This window comes from Polypterus senegalus, chromosome 13 (assembly GCF_016835505.1).
Source record: "Polypterus senegalus isolate Bchr_013 chromosome 13, ASM1683550v1, whole genome shotgun sequence".
In the NCBI taxonomy this organism is placed as follows: Eukaryota; Metazoa; Chordata; class Cladistia; order Polypteriformes; family Polypteridae; genus Polypterus; species Polypterus senegalus.
The window spans coordinates 135672551-135695572 of NC_053166.1; the positions used below are offsets into that span (position 1 = coordinate 135672551).

A 23022-nucleotide genomic window follows, 5' to 3' on the forward strand; every position below is an offset into this window, starting at 1 on the left:
CTTTTTAACAAGTGACAATAAATCTGATTAGGTTTTAGATGACAGTCTAGTGAAGTGAAGTTATTTGGTACAATTCATCTATCAGTAATTTACAGAATGAAAGTAATTCAAGTCACAGTCAAACCATTTGATACCTCAAATTAGTGGACCCAGAAGTCAGTCTGACTCATTCATAAACTACAGGTGTTCTATACTGCATCCAGAATAGACCTGAACAGTGTGGTACAAATAATATATCATGCGGGGCAGTGTCAAGGTAGATTTTCATTACAGGTTTATGCAGATGGGGATGCCATCCTGGTACAACCCAAAGACTCCTAGTTTCAGATAGCAGTTGTAGCCACTTTATTCAAATGTACACCTAAATAGCCCATTTCACTTTGTTTTATAAACAATCCATGATTAGCAAATCGGAGAAATCGATCTTTCCAAAATGAAGTAATGGTGTTCCTCATGATGTATGTGCCGAGAACACAGTCAAATTCCACAGAATAGTCTGAAGTATTCATAATTACTCAAAGTGTGTTCTCATTTTATCCTCAGAGAACACTGAAACCCAAGATCACAAGACCCACATCCCATAAGGTTAATAGCCAGAACAATCAAACCAATCATTTCTGGTCATGTGATCCAACAACAGTCTATAACAGTCTATAAAATAGTGAACAAGGAGGAGAGTTAGAAGTTCATTTTCAAACAGAAAAATAGTGATAGAGAATTGCCTACAAGACTCTTCATATCATATACAGTATTGCTGTAAAGGTTCTTGAGATGTCATTTAAGAAAGAAAGAGTATGTTCTCAATCAGTAAATCAAAGTGAATAAACTTGAAGACATTGTTATGTTGCGAGCAGTCTTCCTGGTTGTCAAAGCAGCCCTAAAAGGTCACAATCGATATTTAGGAAAACACAAAAAAATTACTTAACCTAAAATTTCAATAGATACTTTTTTTCCCAGAAGAAAATGTGAAGATAAAAATAAAAACTGTAATTTTAAAACAGACAAAAATTGCAAGTTTTCCTAAATATTTATGCCTTGCCTGTTTTTGCAGAGTTGGACAAAATTTAAATACAACTGTAGACTTTCGATCTTATTCAAAATATGAATTCCACAATCTGCATTTTATCATCTAATTTCACTGTCCCTATAAACATCTCCATTAATCTCACACTTCATCACATTTTCAATCTCTACAGGTCTTTCTCTGTCTGCTCCCTTTTCAGGCTAATGCCTATTACCTTTTGATAATATTTTCTCCTTTTATTCTGTTTGCTGTAATCTGCTACTCTTCATCATCTTTTCTGTTTCTGCCTCCCTTTCCTGCTAACCTCTCACAAAGTATCAAATTAAAAGATCTTCTCTCATATGCAACCAACTATTCTAGGGACTACAGTAATCCCTCGCTATATCGCGCTTCGACTTTCGCGGCTTCACTCTACCACGGATTTTATATGTAAGTATAACTAAATATATAACGCAGATTTTTCGCTGCTTCGTGGGTTCTGCGGACAATGCGTCTTTTTATTTCCTGTACATGCTTCCTCAGTTGGTTTGCCCAGTTGATTTCATACAAGGGACGCTATTGGCGGATGACTGAGAAGCTAACCAATCAGAGCACGCAGTTAAGTTCCTGTGTGCTGAATGCAGTGTTAATCAGGAAGTCTCGTCTCGCTCATTCAGCATCAACGTGTTTCGCTGTGTAAAGAGTTAACTTTTGTGCTCTTTTGTGTTTATCATAGTGCATAGTCAAGACCTTCATTATGGCTCCAAAACGATCTGCTCCTGCTACTGCTTCAGTGGCCGTGCCCAAGCGCCAACGGAAGATGTTAACAATTGCCGAAAAGGTAAACGTTTTGGATATGCTGAAGGAAGGGAAAAGCTACACCGCTGTAGGATGCCATTACAGCATCAATGAGGCTACGATTCTTTTTATTTAAAAAGTAGGAAAGAAATATAAGATCTACAGCCGCAGTGTCCTTTTAACCAGGGTGCAAAACGAGTTGTAAGTGGATGTAATATGGCAGTAGTCTGGATGGAATCTGCTTTAGGGATTTGGATTGAAGACTGCCAGAAGAAGAACAACGGCAGTGCTACACAATTGCCTGAAGTGGCTCCTTTAGAAGGGCTGTAAAGCTCTCCTTTGTTTTGCAGTAAAATTAAACTCATTGTTATCGGACAAGTCATCGTGTCATTGTTGGTGAGTAACCATAATTAATTTTCTACTTACAGTACTTAATGCATGTACATACGTTTAGTGTCACTGTACACACATTTACTGTATACTATTTTTCTTGCATTGTACGTATTTATTGCTGGTGACCTGTCTATCGTAATTAATGGCTGTAAGATATGTGATATCGGAGACACTCGATATCTTTAAAATAATATTTAGGTTTTACTGTATATAAACAGTGTGTTTATATACATAATTTCAATGAATCTTACCTAATATCTAAGAGAATACAAAGGGATTATGCTGTATAACTGTGCGGGGAATACTTATAAACAGTGTGGGAGAGTTTATAAGGGCTTAAAATATATAAAAATAACCATACAAACATATGGTTTCTACTTCACGGAACGCAACCCCCGCGATCGAGGAGGGATTACTGTATTTGTAATGAAATTAGACTTTAACTACACACACTACCAATGTACAATTAGAATGTTCCATTTTTTTTGTCTTCAAACTATAAAGTGCTGTTTCTGAGCTGAAACTTCTATACAATTTCTCAAATTAAGTAGTACAGGTTGTGGTATTCAGGTCACAATACAAAACTTTTTGCGTATTAAAAAAAATATATACATGAAAAGTAAAAAAAAAAAAAATCAGGAAATGTGTTTTGAAAGACAAATTACTTAAGCTATATGATAATTACCTAATGGTTCCAGTCGGCGAAGGCAGTGGACTGATTAAACTCCTAAAGTCTGGTTCAGGAATGTTAATTTTTAGAGGTGATATTTGAGGGTAGAGCGTTCGTACAGGTGAAAGGGCAACTTCTTCTTTTACTTCTTCTTTATGATACAGTGCAGTAAACTGGATCTTAATGACAGTGCTGGGAAACCGAAAAGTACACCTAAAGGGAAAAATAAAATAACATTAAATCAAAGTTACTCTTAAATACATTTTCATGTGTGTTTTGTATGAAACATGCAAGAAAAATGAATCAAATTTGCATTTAAATGGAAATCAAACTGGTTGAAGTGACAGGCATCTGACAGAGTAAACCCTGGATTTAAAGGACCCTGATTTAAAGAAGAAAATTATTCTAGTTCATTTGTTGATAATTCCTCATTATTTTCCAGCTGATATGTCCATACTTTTGTCTTTCCCAATAATAGACTTGGTTGGTAATCCACTATGCACTGTATATACATAATCAGTTGTGCCGAAGATGTAATGTGTATCTAGAACATAAATCGTTAAACTTCAAGTTAAATGTGTTATGTTTTGTTATTAATAAACCATGGATAAAAAGTAAACTCCTAACTTAAAACTGAATGAAAAATTAAGAGTAGCCATTACACGTAGTTGTGAGGAATGCTGTGTGAAGAAACAAACTGTTTCATATATTCACAAAGCAAAATATATGTTAACACATTTGTTTTAATGTGATGCAGATGCTTCCAATAAGCCAAGAAAACATATGAAAATGGAAAGGCAATCATCACCGGAAGATACTGTTTAAAAGGTATGTTTAATAACGTCCTTGCATTTTTAATGTATAACAGGTAGAGTTGAAATCTTCAACAAACACACTAGGAAACTACATGAAAATTGAAGGACAATAAGCACTGAACAGGAGAAAAATAGAATACCTGTACATAATGTTCCATTTTTAATGTTTGTTGAAAAAGAGTAGTCATTTATTATTATTTCTACTGCCTTTTTCTAATGTATGATATACAGGGTGGTCAAGATGTAATTATGCAGATCCAGATCGTCTGGATGACTTTGATTAACGTGGGGACGATTCCAGTTCGGCGCAAAGATGATTCATCATGTCGTCAGTTCGCACACTTCTCAATGGTCCGGGATTTTTCGGGTGATTTTCTATGTAATAAACTGAATAAGTTATAGCGTAATGAAAATTGCATGTTTAGATCTGGATCACCTGATATTAGCAAAAATTTGCACATTCAATATTCAACCAAATTAATAAAAATGTATATTTTTTGTCCGATTATGCAAAGCTCTTTTCATTGTTCTCCTGTGCTTGTTATAAATTACATTTTCAAACAGCACTTCCTGTTTTATAGGGAATGAGTGACACATCACACAATAACGCATTGTGGCATGTAGTCCTCATCTTTCGTGGATTGTACTGGTTTATTTACAACAAGAAATGAGTAGTAGTGATGTAATGTGAGAATCTGCAGCTTTTTTTATGAAAGCAAATGCAAATAGATAAAGGAGGGGAGAAGGAGGAGACATAAACCAGAACTATTTAAACTAATTGAGCTTAAACAGCATTGTGGATCTGTTTGACTTGAACAAATTGAGCTTAAACAACAGTGTGAATCTGTTTGACTTGAACAAAGCACTCTAACAAGCGACCTCTTGTCACATTTTGCTACTATTTTATTCAACTATTTTCAGTACATTTTTCTGTTTTCTTTTAAAAGTCTGACTTCAATAATAAAAGGTTTTCTCACTACATTGCAGTTTTATAATCCCATACAATTCAAAAGTGTAAATCAAAAGTGAACCCGATTTACTTTGGACCTTATGTAATGCCACAAAAATACAAGTGAAAAGGTATTAAAAAACAACAATAAAAAGGTTTTTAAAATTTGGCCCGATGTTTTCTGAAATTCACCATCAGCCAAGATTATTTTTTTGGTGCACCTTTAATATACTTTTCCCTTTCAAATGTATGGGAGGTATTGGGCTTCAAAAATCTATCATTTCTTATTTAATAGATTTTACATCCAGTAGATTTCATAGATATTTGGATTTAACAGTCACCCTCCCCTCCTACTTAATCAGTAAAACTGAACATATACTGTATGTCAGTTTATATAGTTGATGTGATGACAAAAAGTGAGGAGGAAAAAAAAAAGACAGAGGAGTTTACATATGAAAGAAAAGAGTCATGAAGAGGAGAACTGCATTTTGAATAAAAGGTATGAAGCCAAAAAGGAGGTGGTGTAAATAGTACTGTGCATTTGGCTCAGAGTACTGTATACAGTATGTACACCAACACTGAGCAGATCTTGGCATTACTTAGATCAAGCAGGATATCTAAAACTGTAACGAGACATCTCATTACAAACCAGTTGTATTTAACAGCTGTTTGTCAAATACAGTCTGTGCCTTACCTATGCTGCAAAAAGTGTTGTTTCTATTATAAAATATAGAGCATAAAAGTCCAACTTTATCTCTGTGTAATGTTTAATGTGATTGCACAATTAATGCATAATCTCAACTGCTAATGTTACAAGGGTTGTGCAACAGATAACATGGTGTGAGGACTGGAAAGCTTCAGGGTGCATTGTTTCTAGTAATCCAACAAGGACAGCAAATGTTGCAGTACAGCTGCTCTACAGAATACAAAAATGTATGTTTAATATAACTTTATCTATTAATTCGCCAAAATCTGCTGTGCACAGAGTTTCTTATAATCAAGTTTAATATTTAATTTATTTACAGTTATAATAAAAGCTATGGGTGTCTTTGTTAACAGCCATAACATCTGTGCAATGATTCTTTATGCATTAATAAATGAAATGCTGAATGACTTAAACAAAAAACATAGATATTTTAATTAGTTGTATATAACTTTTTTGTCTTCAGACTTTGGCACTTGCGGAACTGAAGGAACACCTCATGGCTTAAATGACAAAATATTGAGAAACAAGGAATGTGTTTTTTTACACCTTCATACTTTATGTAAAAGCCTTTTAATTTGAATGATAAAGGTAAGGTAGCCTTAGTCTTGAGTTAAAAGTGCAAACAAGACAGAAGCCAGGAATTGCCCTCAACATCAAATTGTGCTAAGTGAGATGGAAACAAGCAGAACAACATGACAGGTTTGTATAAAAATAAAAAAGCACCTTAAACTAGCGGTAGTTTATTATGCAATAAAACAAATCATTGCTCAGACGATCAGTAATCCAGCCTTAGTGTCACATAAACTTTGTGCCCTTTTCCATCCCTCCCCCAAAAAAATAAGACTTAAGAAAACAATCTATTGGTTCTTCTTCTTTAAACTGTTCTCATTGTTCTGGTCCTTTTCCAACAATATTTTTCTTTTTGTTATGATCTATTATTTTCAAACTTCCTACTATGCTTTCATTGGCTTACAAACTAAATGGCAGGAAACACCATTATACATAGTTGTGGGGGGGGTAAGGATGGGAGAACACACTCAAATATCCCCAATTCCAGATTCTTACATCTGTAGGATTTACCGACAGAACATCGAAGTTGATTTCAGGTAGCAGCTGAATAAGTCTGATACTGCAGCCAAATATACATGTTTAACAAGCTTCAGAGGTAGTTCGACAAGTTATGTAACAATTTAATAATGTTTTTTTCTAAACACATCTCCTGTACCCTAAAAGTATCATTTTGTTTCTTATCCTGTCCCGATTCACTCCTAAACCGGTGGTTCCTAACAGCTATTTAATGAATTGATGTTCTAATTAATGCAAATGAAAAATGACTGTCATAATTCTGTTTTTCGTTTTATTATTGTAATGATTTAAAATATCCACTGCCTTGTCAGTGCCACCAATTTATATTTAGCTACCTCCATCAATAGTCAGTGTTTCTGTCTATCCTGGCTGCTGGCTTGACACAAAAAGCCTAAAACAATGAGGCATAATTAAAAATATTCAGACCATCTTAATTACAGTTTTACTGTATATGTAAAGGTGAAAAAAACATTTAATCCTGTCTGTTATTCATTGACAACTTGCTCTTGTTTACAGCACTCACCTAGAGTTCACAGCTACAAACTTATCAAGTCAGAGTCCACAAACTTAACTTTGCACCATAGGCATTTTATTTTATTTATTATTTTTAATGAACTATATCCTATACAGCTTAGTCTTTTCTTGAAAATATACTAAAATTAAGTAATAGTCAGTACATTCTGTGCATTAGCAATTAGCTTAGCAGGTTCCTGTCAAACATTCAAACTCATTTTACAGAATTTAAGTTGCTTTGAAAATGTCTGCTTAATAAAGGATTAAACACCTAAAGATTGTTACAATGCAACATTTAGTACATTCAGTTGCTTCTTTTGTGAGGCATGAATAGACTTGTAGTTCATCAATTTATACAAAAGTGAGGATAGTAATTTCAACTGTCTGTCCTCAAGGACCAAAACACTGCATAGCTGGGGAAATATAAAATAATTACTGTGTTTAGTGTGTTTAAGCAATCATAGGTGATTTTATATGGGCTTCATATGAGCATTATAGGCAGTGCTAGGTGCATCTGACACTTTGTACGCACAGAGAATCCTGTTTTGGGGAAAGGCTGTGTTTTCAAACATCCTTTAATTTAATCATGCAACAGTTCCATAAGCACTTCATGTGTTGTAGGTACACCATGAGTAAGAAAAAAAAATCTATATATAAATGTAGCAAAGCACAGCACTAGTGCACGTGGCAGGATTTAAGCTCCTTTTGTTGCCTGATTTTATGGCTCACTGGTCTAACAAATTTCTGCTCATCCAACCACCAGTTCTAGAATGAAAACAATACAGTGATGCACATCTTTCCTTTTAGAGGGTGCACCTGTATGTGATTTTGATTACTCTTATCTATACAGTAATCCCTCCTCGATCACAGGGGTTGCGTTCCGGAATCCCCCGCAATAGATGAAAATCCGCAAAATAGAAACAATATGCTTGGATAGTTATTTTTATATATTTTAAGCCCTTATAAACTCTCCCACACTGTTAACATTATTAGAGCCCTCTAGACATGAAATAACACCCTTTAGTCAAAAGTTTAAACTGTGATACATGACAAGAGAGAGATGACAGTTCTTTCTCACAATTAAAAGAATGCAAATGTATCTTCTCTTCAAAGGAATGCGTGTCAGGGGCAGAGAATGTCAGAGAGAGAGAGAGAGCGAGCGAGACAAAAGCAAACAATCAAAAAATCAATATGTGCTTTTGGGCTTTTAAGTATGCCAAAGCACCGTGATAAAGCAGTATTTTTTAGAGGAGCATCCGTATCCTCTAGGCAAACAGCCTCTGTGCAAACAGCCCCTCAGCTCACACCCCCTCCGTCAGGCGCAAAGATATGCTTACGTTTAAAATCCGCGATGGAGTAAAGCCGCGAAAGTCGAAGCGCGATATAGCGAGGGATCACTGTACTAATAAAAGGCAAAGCACTCACTCACTGACTGACTGACTTACTCACTGACTCATCACTAATTCTCCAACTTCCCGTGTAGGTAGAAGGCTAAAATTTGCCAGGCTCATTCCTTACAGCTTACTTACAAAAGTTAAGCAGGTTTCATTTTGAAATTCTACGTGTAACGGTAGAAATTGAAATATGTTTGAATATATTTGAATATTTATTTTATTTATTTGAATATTTATTTATTTTTTTTAATAAATCAAACCACAGTAAATATGTTAGAAGAACTTAGTGTGAAATTGTTGTGAACATGAATGTTGAAAAACAAAACAAAAAAAATAAAAACAAAAACATGTAGGCAGGTGGTGCAGTAGTTACTGGGAGATATTTACAGTATACTTTGTCAATTGTTCAGCACTGTCATCTGCTGGTTGTGAACGTCATCAAAATACCAGGAGGTGTTTTTTTTTTGTTTGGCTAAGAAGTCACGGCTGTTGCTGACAACTTTTGTGTGAGCAATTCTTAAGAGCTGCAAAAATGCAAATAAGACAGGTACTATGATTTGCCATCATTATTCTCAATTTTTGCTGTAGCCTTTATTTCAAATTATGTAGGCAAAAATGATCCTAGTACCCACATTGTTATTAAGAAAAATACTGTTAAACATTATAAACTTACCAAGGCACAATAAACACATTTAGGAAACGACTCATTTTTCTAAACATACCTCACATTTGTACTACACACTAAAACAGGGATCTCAAACTCCAGTCCTGGAAGGCCGCAGTGGCTGCATGCTTTCATTCTAAACCTTTTCTTAATTAGTGACCTGTTTTAGATGCTGATTAACTTCTGAATTAATTTTAATTTACTTGGTTTTGAAGACTCAGACCCAATAATTGTTTCTTTTTCCTTAATTAGCAGCCAAACAATAATGAGATACAAAATGAACCAAAAGATGACCATCAAACTGTGACCATCATACAATATCTGAAAATAAAAAGGGTGGAGGTCTCGGGAATATTGATTTGCTTAAGTCCCAAAAACATTTTAACAGTTTTCTTAGAAAAGTAAAGAAGAAAATCAACAATTTTGAAAATGTACTCTACTGCACAATGAGAGCAACAACAAACCACAGAATTAAAGAATGAAATTAACGACAAGACTTAGCGCCTAATTAAGCAACTGCCTGGAGTGAAATTGGGTGGAGCTTGAGGACCTGACTTAGTTGGTCTTCTGTTGGCTCAGTCACTTCACATTTCATTTCCGTTTAAGAAAAGAAATTAAGCAATTCAGATGAACGATGAAAACATTCCGGGGAACAAATCTTAAAAAAATCTAGTCAATTAAAATTAATTCAAAAGAAGTTAATTAGCAGCTGTGACACTAGAGGATGGTGTCACTCCTCTAAGCCGATAGACAAACATCCAGGACACCAGGTAAAAGCACAAAAAAGTTTTTTTGTTTGTTTTTTTTTAATTCTTTCCTTCGTGCCTCTAAGCACCCCAACCACCATACAAAGGCAAGTAATATTAATAAATACAATAATTATTCTCAACAATAATAATTCTCTCTCTCTCCACACCTCCCAGCAAGCTCTGTCAACTACCTCCCAACTGTAGCTCACTTGCTAGGTTCTCAACAGTTTTTTATATAGTACTTGACCCAGAAGTGGTTCAGTTCTTCCTCCCACATGACTTGACAGCACTTTCGGGTCAAATGGAGGACTTGAATTTTCTTCAGCCCAGAAGTACTTCAGGGCGTCCATCCTAGCGACTTGGGAGTATTTCCCAGCTATACGGGAAGCAAAAATCCCCCTGTCTCTCTGCAGCACCTCCTGGTGGCACCCACGGTACCCAGTAGGGCTGTGAAGCCGAACTCCATAACCTATGGTACCCTGCGGGAATCCGGGGCACCGCTATGCTGCAGGGAAATCGTCATCTAGCATTCTGGGGGAGGCATTATCCAAAAGTAGCTACCTTCCCCCATTCTTCCATTCTTTGTCCATCACAGCAGCAAAAAAGGTTACTAATTAATAAAAGGGTTAGAATGAAAACCTGCAGCCACTGCGGCCCAGGAGACTGAACAGCTCTTCTAAATGTGACCTGCGATATCTTCTCTTTTTAATTAAGTGTTGATGATATGACTACTACAAGAATTTCCTGTTGCACCTTCCATTGCCACTGTGTTTCAACATGCAGCAGAAACATACTATAAAGTCAGTTAAGATTACATTAAAGGAGATAATTTTTACTATACATATTTATTTCTGGACCAATACACTGGATAGTTAGAACGTGATATGCAGAGACGCATCTGCCCACTGAGCCAGAGAGAACCGCACAGCCATTGAGTCATTTACTGTAATAAAATATTTTGCACGCCATGATCGTAACCTACTACTGCAAATGTTTTTGCTTCAATTTTATTCTAAGTAACCACTGTTAAATCCGGATTTTGAATACAGCCAAACAACTGTACTTTATAACCGCCCTCTTCGCAAAATGTAATGAATCAGAGAGAGAGGTTAGGAGCATGCACTGATACAGCACGTTGCTGCACCCACCACATTACAAACCACCGCAGGATCCCAGACTAGGACCCGAGTGTGGCCATGCAACAGGTGACACCTCATCACTGCATTAGTTCAAATGGAATGGAACAGTGTGAGGTGTTTTTTTTATATATAAATATGGTGGCTGGAGTGCCAATCCTGCCACCAAGCCCCAAATTTTTCCTGTAGGCTGGATGCAGGTCAAGGTCATTTGCAGGATGGAGCAATTCCAGGTTAATGGTCTTGTTCAAGGACCCAACAGAGTGGAATCACTTCTGGCATTTATAAGATTTGAACCAGCAACCTTCCGATTACAAGCACAGAACCTCAGAGCCACCACTCCGCCCCAAGAGGTAAATAATATACTTTTAAAACAGCAAAAGTATTCGCATTTCAAAATGCTCTAAAAAGAAAAATTCTCTACATAATGCGCTCGATTATGGTAAGGACAGTGAATTCAATTTGTTACCAACAACAGCCATCTCCTTTCATCCAGCATGGCTTAATATGGAGGTGAAAAAAGAAAAGAAGAATTATAAAAGGTGGGTTATACTGCAGTGATATACCTCCATCTTCAATTTCTATTTGTTTGTTCAAGCTGTAAAGTAAATCTCTTGTCTGGAGTAATTTTTAAAAGATGACAATAGTGTAGTGAAAACTATTGTAACTTCCTTGCAGTTTATTATTTATGTTTTCAGTTTAAACATATCTTCATTTTGAAGTAAAGTCGGTGTGAATTAATTTCAGCATTCACAGTTTAATGTTTCTGCTTTTACACACCTACAAAAGTGTTGTATCACAAGACTTAAAAGGACAAATTTGGAATTATTTGCTAAACAAGTAATGAGATAACTTTGAATAAAACTGCATTGAGCATATGACACTGAAAGTGAGTGTTCTTATGCAGTTAAAAATAATGTTGCATGTCTAATACTCCACTAATACAATAAACTGTACTTCGGTAAACAATTCTTAATGAAACTGTTAAAGCTTTTTACATTGTCATCACAAGTATACAAACTTTGGTTTAATCTTGACTGAACTAAGCAAAGGCACAGCCATGCCCATAATTCTGCCTAAAACACTGCATATCCTCTGGTCATTAAATACATGCCAAGTGGATGCTCAAAAAAACCAACCTGTTGTTACAAAACTAAAAAAACTTCTTCTTGGAAGTGGTGTGCTGGGGAGGCAGCATAAAGAAGAGGGATGCCTCATGCCTGGACAAACTTGTGAGGAAGACAGGCTCTACTGTAGGCACGGAGCTGGACAGTTTGACATCCGTGGCAGAGGGACGGGCACGGAGCAGGCTCCTGTTAATCATGAAGAATACACTGCATCCACTAAACAGTATCATCTCCAGACAGAGGAGTAGCTTCAGCGACAGACTGCTGTCACTGTCCTGCTCCACTGACAGACTGTGGAGATCGTTCCTCCCCCATACTATGCGACTCTTCAGTTTCACCCCCCGGGTAAATGTTAACATTATACAAAGTTACTGTCCGTTATTCCTGCATTTTTATCACTCTTTAATATTGTTTTTTCTCAGTATGCTGCTGCTGGAGTATGTGAATTTCCCCTTGGGATAATGAAGTATCTATCTATCTATCCCAAGTTTCACAGCTGTTCTCTGCAGCCTAGAAAAGAACACCGTAGAGTGTTTGCCTCTGCACAATGTAATGTTGATTTCCATTTTTTTCAACTAAAATCTTTGCATCTATTTCAGTTAAACCTTGCATGTATGTGTATATATAAATGCCAAACTTCAACACCAGTAAAGGAAAGGGAAAGACTCCAAAGCAGCCACACTTTCGCTTACGACTACTCAAAATACTATCTCTTGATACAGTGCACTTCTTCTCATTATTCATCACCAGGCAACTGTAACATAAAATCTCTACAGGCACAGCCGACTGTCACTTGGCAATGTAGCTTAACAGCATAAAGAATGACAGCCACACCCCTTTATCACCCAACCCATCTTGAAGAAAGCAATCAGAACTGCCAGTAAAGCAAAAACACTCCATTCATAAAGTTCAGCACATAACTGAAGCCAAAGAAGTATGAAGAAATCACTGATAAATGGGAGCACTATCGCCATAATTCTCTTAACACTCATTCAGATATTTACAAGCTGAGGATAGGAAAGATAAAACAAAAACACAGCAGTAGAGAGCTTTTGAAAAAATGACAAAATTGAAAAGCACAAAGATACTATCCATCTCATGATCTTCACATTCACCTGGATTAACAAAACTAATAATATTAACACAGGCTGCATGGACAAAGAGCAAAAAAAAAAAACAAACAACATCATTAGCAATCGTGTGAAAAAAAGCCGATATTTACTGAAAAAAGGTTTGCTGTAATGGATTGTTTTAACCACCGACAACCCTCAGGGTCTTGTCTTTCATTCCTGAGCACCAATCTAGATGACGCATACTCATGAAAGCAGGGATACACAGCATTCCACTGCTTGAAACACCTGCACAGAAGTGTGCGTCTCTAACAATTCCTAGCATCATACAAGAACAGTGTTTTGCGTCAGTTTGAACAAATCTATGTACCTTCTTTCAAAGGATCAAAATGACACATTTTATGTGCATAGCACTTTCACCCCATCAGTTGTAAGCTAATAAAGATTTTTCCTTAATAAGCTTTTTGTTTGCTTACACTAATGGAAGATTAATAAAATTTCAGCATGTTATCCGTGATATTATTTTGCTTGCAATTTTTTCAAAATGTTATGAACTAATAAGTTATTTGTTTCTCCTATGTAAAGGCCATCCATCCTCCTTAACCAACGTATCCAGGGCAGTGTTGCAGGAAAGCTGGAGTAATGTAAAAGTCAAAAACCAACCAAAATTCCATAACTTGATACTATTTATCTCAATGTGCTTAACTGAGCTAGTCCTTATACAATCCAATAAATAGATTAAACAGGTTCATTAAATGGATGAATAGTTAGAGTAATAACAAAAATAAAACCTTACAACCTACTGCCACATTATTTACCTTGACTATCAAAACACTTTTGATTAGCTCCGCACCATTCAGCTAAATCCCTACAGATAAGGCTGGCATAGTACAAAAATCATCTGATAATGAAATTTACTACAAACTACAAATATATCAAAAACAAAAACATGTTTAAGCAATCAAAAAGGAGGGCTTACCTAAAAATATACTTTATGAAAACTAATTACTGGAATTAGCAGATTTGCAATTGCTCTAAGTACAGTACATCTAAGGCAATGTATAGAAGCAAAAGTCTCAGGATGCTGTTAGATTACACTTTGTGTGCAAAATTAAAATTAAAACAATAACATATAATGCACTTCCAATGGTCAGTCTTTAATACCAAGTGTACAAGTTTGGTCTTATGCTAAAAGAAAGTAATACTGAAGCACTTTTAGCCTACTTCAAACACTCCATGATACGAAGTATGAGTAAGGAGCACTTCCTAGGACAGACCTATACAGTATACGAGCCTTAATATAGGTGTTGCAACTCTTTTTATCCCATAATCTTACATGTGAGTAACTTCTCTGTATATTAACATATGTAATTTTTGCACTGTGCAAACAGTTGCACATAGTGCATTGCTAGAGTAGGTACATCAGTATATTATGCTTAATCACTGACCTCATCACTTCTATTGAAAACAGTCTGATCAACAAACTTGCCATGCATGCTCCCTGTGAAAGATTTTACTAACAACAGCTCTAAAGTAGAGAATGACTAGCTCTGTGCCATTAGCCAAGCCCATTTTAAATATTTTTTTTATTTAATTATACAGCAGCTGTCAGTAAATTGGCTATTAATGGCATAAGAACTTTGACTCTATGGTTAATAGTTTATATTCTATGAGGTGGCTTATTGCCCTTGTCTTGTCTCTGTTAGTTTGACATGATTAATACATTGCCTATAGAGCACTAATAACAATCTACAGTAAATGATATGAGTGTCTGGTGGAACTGTTAGTTCCTTGATGTTGCTGTATATGTGTGAAACAGTAACATAGGTAAAATGTGTGTGTGTATATTAATTCCAGGTATTAAAGCTGCAAAAAATAAAAAATAAATACTCTGTCACAAAGGGAAAATTAAAAATAATTAATACTCAATATTATTGATAAGACATAACATTATTGACAATAAATTTTGTTATTAGTTGGTGGGTTAGTTACATCACATGAACTCCTACACCATTTAGGAAAATCTCATTTGAACTAATGTCAGAAAAGTGAAAGCTGCGAAAGGGTCATGTATGACCCAAGTTGACACAGGTTGTCATAAGCATAGAAGTGGTTTAATTTTACATGTTAAAATAAAAAAGTTAACTACAAAATATGCAAAGGTGAAATCATATGGCACATGGTAATGGCTATGATGCAGGAGCATTTAATGAGACAGAGAGTCAGAACCATGAGAGAAGGCAAAGTAGGCTCAGCATGGCACATTAGTATTGTTCTCAATGAGTTCCGTTTTCAAAAGTAGTATTGGCCATACATGCAAAGCAAAAAAAAAAATGCACATAAACCACATCCAACATCCATCCTCCATCCATCCTCTTCCGCTTATCCGAGGTCGGGTCGCGGGGAGCAGCAAGCAGAGGCCCAGACTTCCCTCTCCCGGCCACTTCTTCCAGCTCTTCGGGAGAATCCCAAAGGCGTTCCCAGGCCAGCCGGAGACATAGTCCCTCCAGCGTGTCCTGGGTCTTCCCGGGCCTCCTCCCGGTTGGGCGTGCCGGAACACCTCACCAGGGAGGCGTCCAGGAGGCATCCTGATCAGATGCCCGAGCCACCTCATCTGACTCCTCTCGATGCGGAGGAGCAGCGGCTCTACTCTGAGCCCCTCCCGGATGACTGAGCTTCTCATCCTATCTTTAAGGGAAAGCCCAGACACCCTGCGGAGGAAACTCATTTCAGCGCTTGTATTGCGATCTCGTTCTTTGGTCACTACCCATAGCTCATGACCATAGGTGAGGGTAGGAGCGTAGATCGACTGGTAAATTGAGAGCTTTGCCTTACGGCTCAGCTCCTTTTTCACCACGACAGACCGATGCAGAGCCCGCATCACTGCGGATGCCGCACCGATCCGCCTGTCGATCTCACGCTCCATTCTTCCCTCACTCGTGAACAAGATCCCGAGATACTTGAACTCCTCCACTTGGGGCAGGATCTCTCCTCCAACCCTGAGAGGGCACTCCACCCTTTTCGGCTGAGGACCATGCTCTCGGATTTGGAGGTGCTGATTCTCATCCCAGCCGCTTCACACTCAGCTGCGAACCGATCCAGAAAGCTGAAGATCACGGCCTGATGAAGCAAACAGGACAACATCATCTGCAAAAGCAGTGACCCAATCCTGAGTCCACCAAACCGGACCCCTTCAACACCCTGGCTGCGCCTAGAAATTCTGTCCATAAAAGTTATGAACAGAATCGGTGACAAAGGGCAGCCCTGGCGGAGTCCAACTCTCACTGGAAGCGGGCTCGACTTACTGCGGCAATGCGGACCAAGCTCTGACACGGTTGTACAGAGACCGAACAGCTCTTATCAGGGGTCCGGTACCCCATACTCCCGAGCACCCCACAGGATTCCCGAGGGACGGTCGAATGCCTTTTCCAAGTCCACAAAACACATGTAGACCGGTCGGGCAAACTCCCATGCACCCTCAGGACTCTGCTAAGGGTGAAGAGCTGGTCCACTGTTCGCGACCAGGGCGAAAACCACACTGTTCCTCCTGAATCCGAGGTTGACTATCCGACGGACCCTCCTCTCCAGAACCCCCGAATAGACTTTTCCAGGGAGGCTGAGGAGTGTGATCCCTCTATAGTTGGAACACACCCTCCGGTCCCCTTTTAAAGAGGGGACCACCACCCCGTCTGCCAATCCAGAGGCACTGTCCCGATGTCCATGCGATGTTGCAGAGGCGTGTCAACCAAGACAGTCCTACAACATCCAGAGCCTTAAGGAACTCGGGTATCTCATCCACCCGGGGCCCTGCCACCAAGGAGTTTTTGACCACCTCGGTGACTTCAGTCCCAGAGATGGGAGAGCCCACCTCAGAGTCCCCAGGCTCTGCTTCCTCGTGGAAGGCATGTTAGTGGGATTGAGGAGGTCTTGAAGTACTCCTCCCACCGACCCTAGCGTCAGTGAGGTCAGCAACGCACCATCCCTATACGGTGTTGATACTGCACTGCTTCCCCTCCTGAGGCGCGGACGGTGGACCAGAATCTCCTCGAAGCCGTCCAAAGTGTTCTCCATGGCCTCTCCAAACTCCTCCCATGCCCGAGTTTTGCCTCAGCAACAACGAAGCAGCGTTCGCTTGGCCTGCGGTACCTATCAGCTGCCTCCAGAGACCCACAGGACAAAAAGTCCTATAGGACTCCTTCTTCAGCTTGACGGCATCCCTCACGCGGTGTCCACCAGCGGGTTGGGGATTGCCGCCACGACAGGCACCGACCACCTTGCGGCCACAGCTCCGGTCAGCCGCCTCAACAATAGAGGCACGGAACATGGCCCATTGGACTCAATGTCCCCACCTCCCTCGGGGCGTGGTTGAAGTTCTGCGGAGGTGGGAGTTGAAGCTACTTCTGACAGGGGACTCTGCCAGCCGTTCCCAGCAGACCCTCACAACACGTTTGGGCCTACCAGGTCTGACCGGCATCTTCCCCCACCATCGAAGCCAACTCACCACCAGGTGGTGATCAGTTGACAGCTCCGCCCCTCTCTTCACCCGAGTGTCCAAGACATATGGCTGCAAGTCCGGCGACCACGACCACAAAGTCGATCATCGACCTGAGGCCTAGGGTGTCCTGGTGCCAAGTGCACATATGAACACCCTTATGCTTGAACATGGTGTTCGTTATGGACAATCCATGGCGAGCACAGAAGTCCAATAACAAAACACGCTCGGGTTCAGATCGGGGCCATTCCTCCCAATCACGCCCTTCCAGGTCTCACTGTCATTGCCCGTGAGCATTGAAGTCTCCCAGCAAACGAGGGAATCCCAGAAGGTATGCCCTCTAGCAACCCCTCAGAGACTCCAAAAGGGTGGATACTCCAAACTGCTGTTGGCATACGCACAAACAACAGTCAGGACCCTTCCCCACCCGAAGGCGGAGGGAGGCCACCCTCGTCCACGGGGTAAACCCCAATGCACAGGCTCCAGTGGGGGCAATAAGTATGCCCACACCTGCTCGGCCTCTCACGGGGCAACTCCAGAGTGGTAGAGAGTCCAGCCCCTCTCAAGGAGATTGGTTCCAGAGTCCAAGCTGTGCGTCGAGGTGAGTCCGACTATATCTAGCCGGAGCCTCTCGACCTCGCGCACTAGCTCAGGCTCCTTCCCCTTCAGAGGTGACATTCCACGTCCCAAGAGCCAGTTTCTGTAGCCGAGGATCAGACCGCCAAGGTCCCGCCTCGCCACCATCCAACTCACACTGCACCCAACCTCCTTGGCCCCTCCCATAGGTGGTGAGCCCATGGGGAGGAGGACCCACATTACCTCTTCGGGCAGTGCCCGGCGAGCCCATGGGTGCAGGCCCGGCCACCAGGCTCGCCATCGAGCCCCACCTCCAGGCCTGGCTCCAGAGGGGCCCGGTGACCAGCGTCGGGCAAGGGAAAGCGTCGTCCAAAGTTTCGCTCATCATTGGAGGTTTGTTGAACCGCTCTTTGTCTCATCCCTCACCTAGGACCAGTTTGCCTTGGGTGGCCCTACCAGGGGCATAAAGCCCCGGACAACATAGCTCCTAGGATCATTGGGACACGCAAACCCCTCCACCACGATAAGGTGACGGTGATGGTCACATCCAACACATAAATGTTAATTGCACAAATTGAAACAACCCATACATATAAATTATTCATACACTTCATTAGTACAAAACAGGGCTGGGCAATACATGATATAATTATATCTTAAACTACTTAATAACAAGGATTGTGGATCATTTTCAATTTAGTTTTTTGGCAATCATCAGTTGGGCTTGCTCTGTGGGACCTGTTTTTTTTAATCCCTATTCCACCAGTATCGTAAAATGATCTATATCTCTTTAAATAGACTACAGCCTTTAAAATGATCTTTTGTAAATGGGATTCAAGAATAGTTGGAAGTATCATCACACAAAATTAAATTTGAACTGAAATGAAAACATGCACTCTTCTCTACTTGTATCTTACACCTTTTAAAATTAAACAGAAAAACTATACTGAAATGTATTAATTTCTTTTCTCTAATGATCTGTGGCCAAAACACAGGTGGCATCTTATTCAAGCATGGTTCAACAAAGTAAATTACACTGGCTAGAACAAATTAAATGAGTAAAAATATTAGGTGAAGCAGAATGTGAAAAAGATCAATATTACCATACCAAGATTTAAAAATACAATTGTTTTAGTAAAATATTCTCTGTAAAAAAATTAATCCAAGCATTGCTATTAACGTTCTTCAAAATAATTTTTAATGAGTCACCATTTTGACATTAAAAACAAATTATATTAGAGGTGTCCTTTGGATTGTACTAATAAGCAGTTACGGTGTAGCTAATATTTAAACTGACTCTGACTGACTTTAAACTGAAAAAGTCAGTAATATTAAGGTTTCTCAATCATTAAAATAGCAAGTGCTTCAATTTAAAGAAATAACACAAATGAATGAGAAAGCATTTCTATTTCCATTTTAGAAACAAAGCAAAAAGGTGAGCTACAATAAACTGAATAGTGAAGTAAACAAGTGCATAAGAATACTTCCTTGAAACAAACGTCAATGTAAAACAAACTGTGACTGAAAAGTGTGGATAAAAATGTGTAGCTGGCACAGACAACAGACACAACCCCGCAAAATTCAGTGCAACTGATAATTTGTCAGCATCACTTTTCCATATACAGTACATGCAGTCCCCGGGTTACGTATGAGATAGGGACTGTAGGTTTGTACTTAAGTTGAATTTGTATGTAAGTTGGAACAGGTACATTATTTTAATAAATGCTATTGTTGACCGATTGTAACCAAGTGCTCTGCCAATGAATGATGGAGTTTCACCTATTTCAGATCTTTTTATTATTTTTACTTTATTTTCAATGGTGATGGTTTTCTCTTCTTTACTATATCACTTGCATCAGATTAGTGTTTCAGAGACATTCTTGAAGGGTGAAGACAAAAGGTTAAGATGAGCTCTTCTGCACAGCACTGAACACGTTATCACAGCAGGAAGGCACCAGACATCAACACGTCTGATGTATAGGGTGGTCCAAATCTGATCATGCAATTTTCATTACGCTATAACTTATTCGGTTTATTACATAGAAAATCACCTGAAAAATCCCGGTCCATCGAGAAGTGTGTGAACTGACGACAATCGTCTTTGTGCCAAACTGGAATCATCCCTGCATAAATCAAAGTCATCCAGATGATCTGGATCTGCATGATTAGATCTGGACCACCCTGTACTGACAAGAGACAACTTCCTGCTATGTGTGTAACAATACAAGCAGGCTTGCTATTGAGAATGAACGGGGGCAGCGAGGGGCGGTTCATCACCAGCCCACCTCATAGTCATCTCCACTACAGTATGCTGCCTGCAGTGTCTGCTGCACCACCACCCATATTCAACACGCAGCCATCTGAGGCACACTACAATGCTACCCCCCGCCGCCCCGTTCATCCTCAATGGCCTCCGTTTAGCCACAACCGGGTCACCGCTTGCAGCATTACCAGCCGTCCAACGTGAATGAATGATCAGCCATGTGTGGTGGGCGGGCAGTGAAACCGCTTGCCGCCTGGAGCCGTCTGAGGGACGATACACTGCGCGAGCAGCGAAATCGCCCCCCTCCAGTCTCCGTCCAGCCACCACTTGCAGCATCCCCAGGCTGAAGATGACGGAGTGGCACTTACTGAGGCACATGCGTCGCAGCTGCGGCCCCATTTGTATGTCGAAGGTCAGATGTCCATAACCTGGGGACTACCTGTACTGTAGAAAAGAAGCAATTGTTCACTTTCTAAACATAAATATACAGTCCCTATACAAAGTATTGACCCAATAAACTACTTTAGGTATTTGTAATTACTTTGGGTCGCTTTGTAGATCTGTTTTTACTTTCAAATTATAGTCTATCTGTTCCTCAGCAATAAAAAAGCCAAATTAAATTCACTGTGATTCAAATTTTGCACAGAAATAACTTCTGAAAACTTTCAAAGTGTGAATGCTTTTTTATGCTGAATTTAAGTAGTCTGTTTTCTCTGAAGATGCATTTACTTCAGTAGCCAACAGAATATATAATTTTGGATTCAAATGAGTATTTGGACATTTTCAGAGGCAAGTTAGAACCCTTTCTTCATAAAAATAAACAGATCCAGTCCAAATCAAACAGATAACCTACATAACAATCCTTGTGCCTATTGATTTCACAGAGTGATGACATACTTAAAGAATTAAATTTGTATGCTGATCAACAGGCTGCAAATATATAAAGCTTACAAATCTTTTGGGGTGAGACACAGATAACAATTGCAGTGGTTTCTTTCTTAAACATGCAATTGTTTCAGTAACTACTACTATTTTCCAATAAGTCTTGGTATATTTAGCTGTTACCATGACAGCATTTCTATAGTAACAAATGCTCCATGGCTACACAACATGAAAGCCAGCAGGGTCACTCTTGGTTGACGCCTTATTCCTGAAACAGGGATTACAAAAAGAGAAGCTTGTCAAAAGCATGTTGTGGGGGTGCATGGCTTAAAGTAACAAGGACAAAACAGAAATGGAAGTTATACCCTCAACAAAACACAAAATATAATTCAGCACATGATTTCACAGAAAAATATTCAGTAGATTTGAAATAAATGTTTACGCACTTCTTACCAAAAACACAACAATGGATTTCCAACCTTCATTTTAGATACAATTTGCTCCTCATTCATGGCACAGCATATACTGTAACACAGTTTATAATTATTGTACTTACAGAATAAACAGCTCTAGAAACAGAAACTTAAAAAATTAAGAACACAAGACAAAACTAAAGACAGATCTGTATTGGGTAAAGGTGATATCCTGAACACAATAACAGCAGCGGAGAGATAAAATCTAGAGTTTAACAATCCAGGAAAGAAACATCTAAATTTCCACATTACCGTGCCAATGCCCAATATAGAAATTGCTGAAAGCCGATCTAAAAACAATGTAATTCTTCTTAAACAGAAAGTTTGTTAATTTATTTAAATTACACAGTCCACATTGCCTACTTGGATGGGGTTTTTCCTTCAGGTCACAGTTTTTCACAACAGCTACTCAAAACGAACCGGTGATATACATACATGCACAAGAAGCAGCAAAAAGTTGATACAATATCAACTTTTTTTTTCTTTTATAATTTAGCCATAGGACAAGTTGCAGTCATCTAGTTTTAATTAACTGGTCTTCTACATAAAAAGCTCATGCCTAGTCTATTCAAAGTAAATTTGTGTGTCAGAATTAACTTTTTTTTTTTAATAAACACAATTAGTGTTCTGTTTTGTAGCTCTCCTCAAAAAACTTACTGTTATTTGCCTTACTCAACATGGACTGGGGTAATTTTTCCACAATAGAGCAAATGTGCATTAAATCATTGTTCATAAAGGCTAGTGTCTGCTCCTAAGCATCTGTTTAAAACATATATAACCATTGTCTCTTGAAATTGCTTTCTCAGCTGAAAGCCCACGTACTAGTACATTTGTACAAGTTATGAGCCTTGATAGACCAAACATTCCCAATAAAGCAAATATTCTAGTCAAGAGTATATTAAAGCACCTTACTAAAGCACACATTTTATCATTGTATCATTGAGATGGAACTACACATTTTTAGGAATTTGGTGATTATTGTATTTAGCCCTGTTTTCTCAGATTAACAACAATGAAATTATGAGACTCTGTAAAGATTACCTAACTGGCAGAAGTCCATAATTTTTTTTTGTTAATTTCGAAAGCATGAAACTGTAATTTATCCCTGTAACTGAAAAATCCAAACACTGAAAGTGATCCCCACACCCATTCCTTATTCACAATTGCAATGCTGTCTTACAAAAAATGCATTCATTCATTGCCAAGTCCCCATAGTGGAAACTGGTAGCATGGACTGTCTTGGGGGAAGCTATTTTCAGAAAC

At 39.0% G+C, this 23022-nt stretch overlaps 1 protein-coding gene across 1 annotated transcript in view; it reads right to left on the bottom strand.

Annotated features, from left to right (window-relative positions):
• Nucleotides 1-23022, bottom strand: part of foxk1 (forkhead box K1) — a 71623-nt gene that overhangs the window by 23412 nt on the left and 25189 nt on the right. The window contains exon 2 of the mRNA XM_039774131.1: nucleotides 2880-3077. Within this exon, the coding sequence (XP_039630065.1) occupies nucleotides 2880-3077 (198 nt within the window). The remainder of the gene's footprint in view (nucleotides 1-2879; nucleotides 3078-23022) is intronic.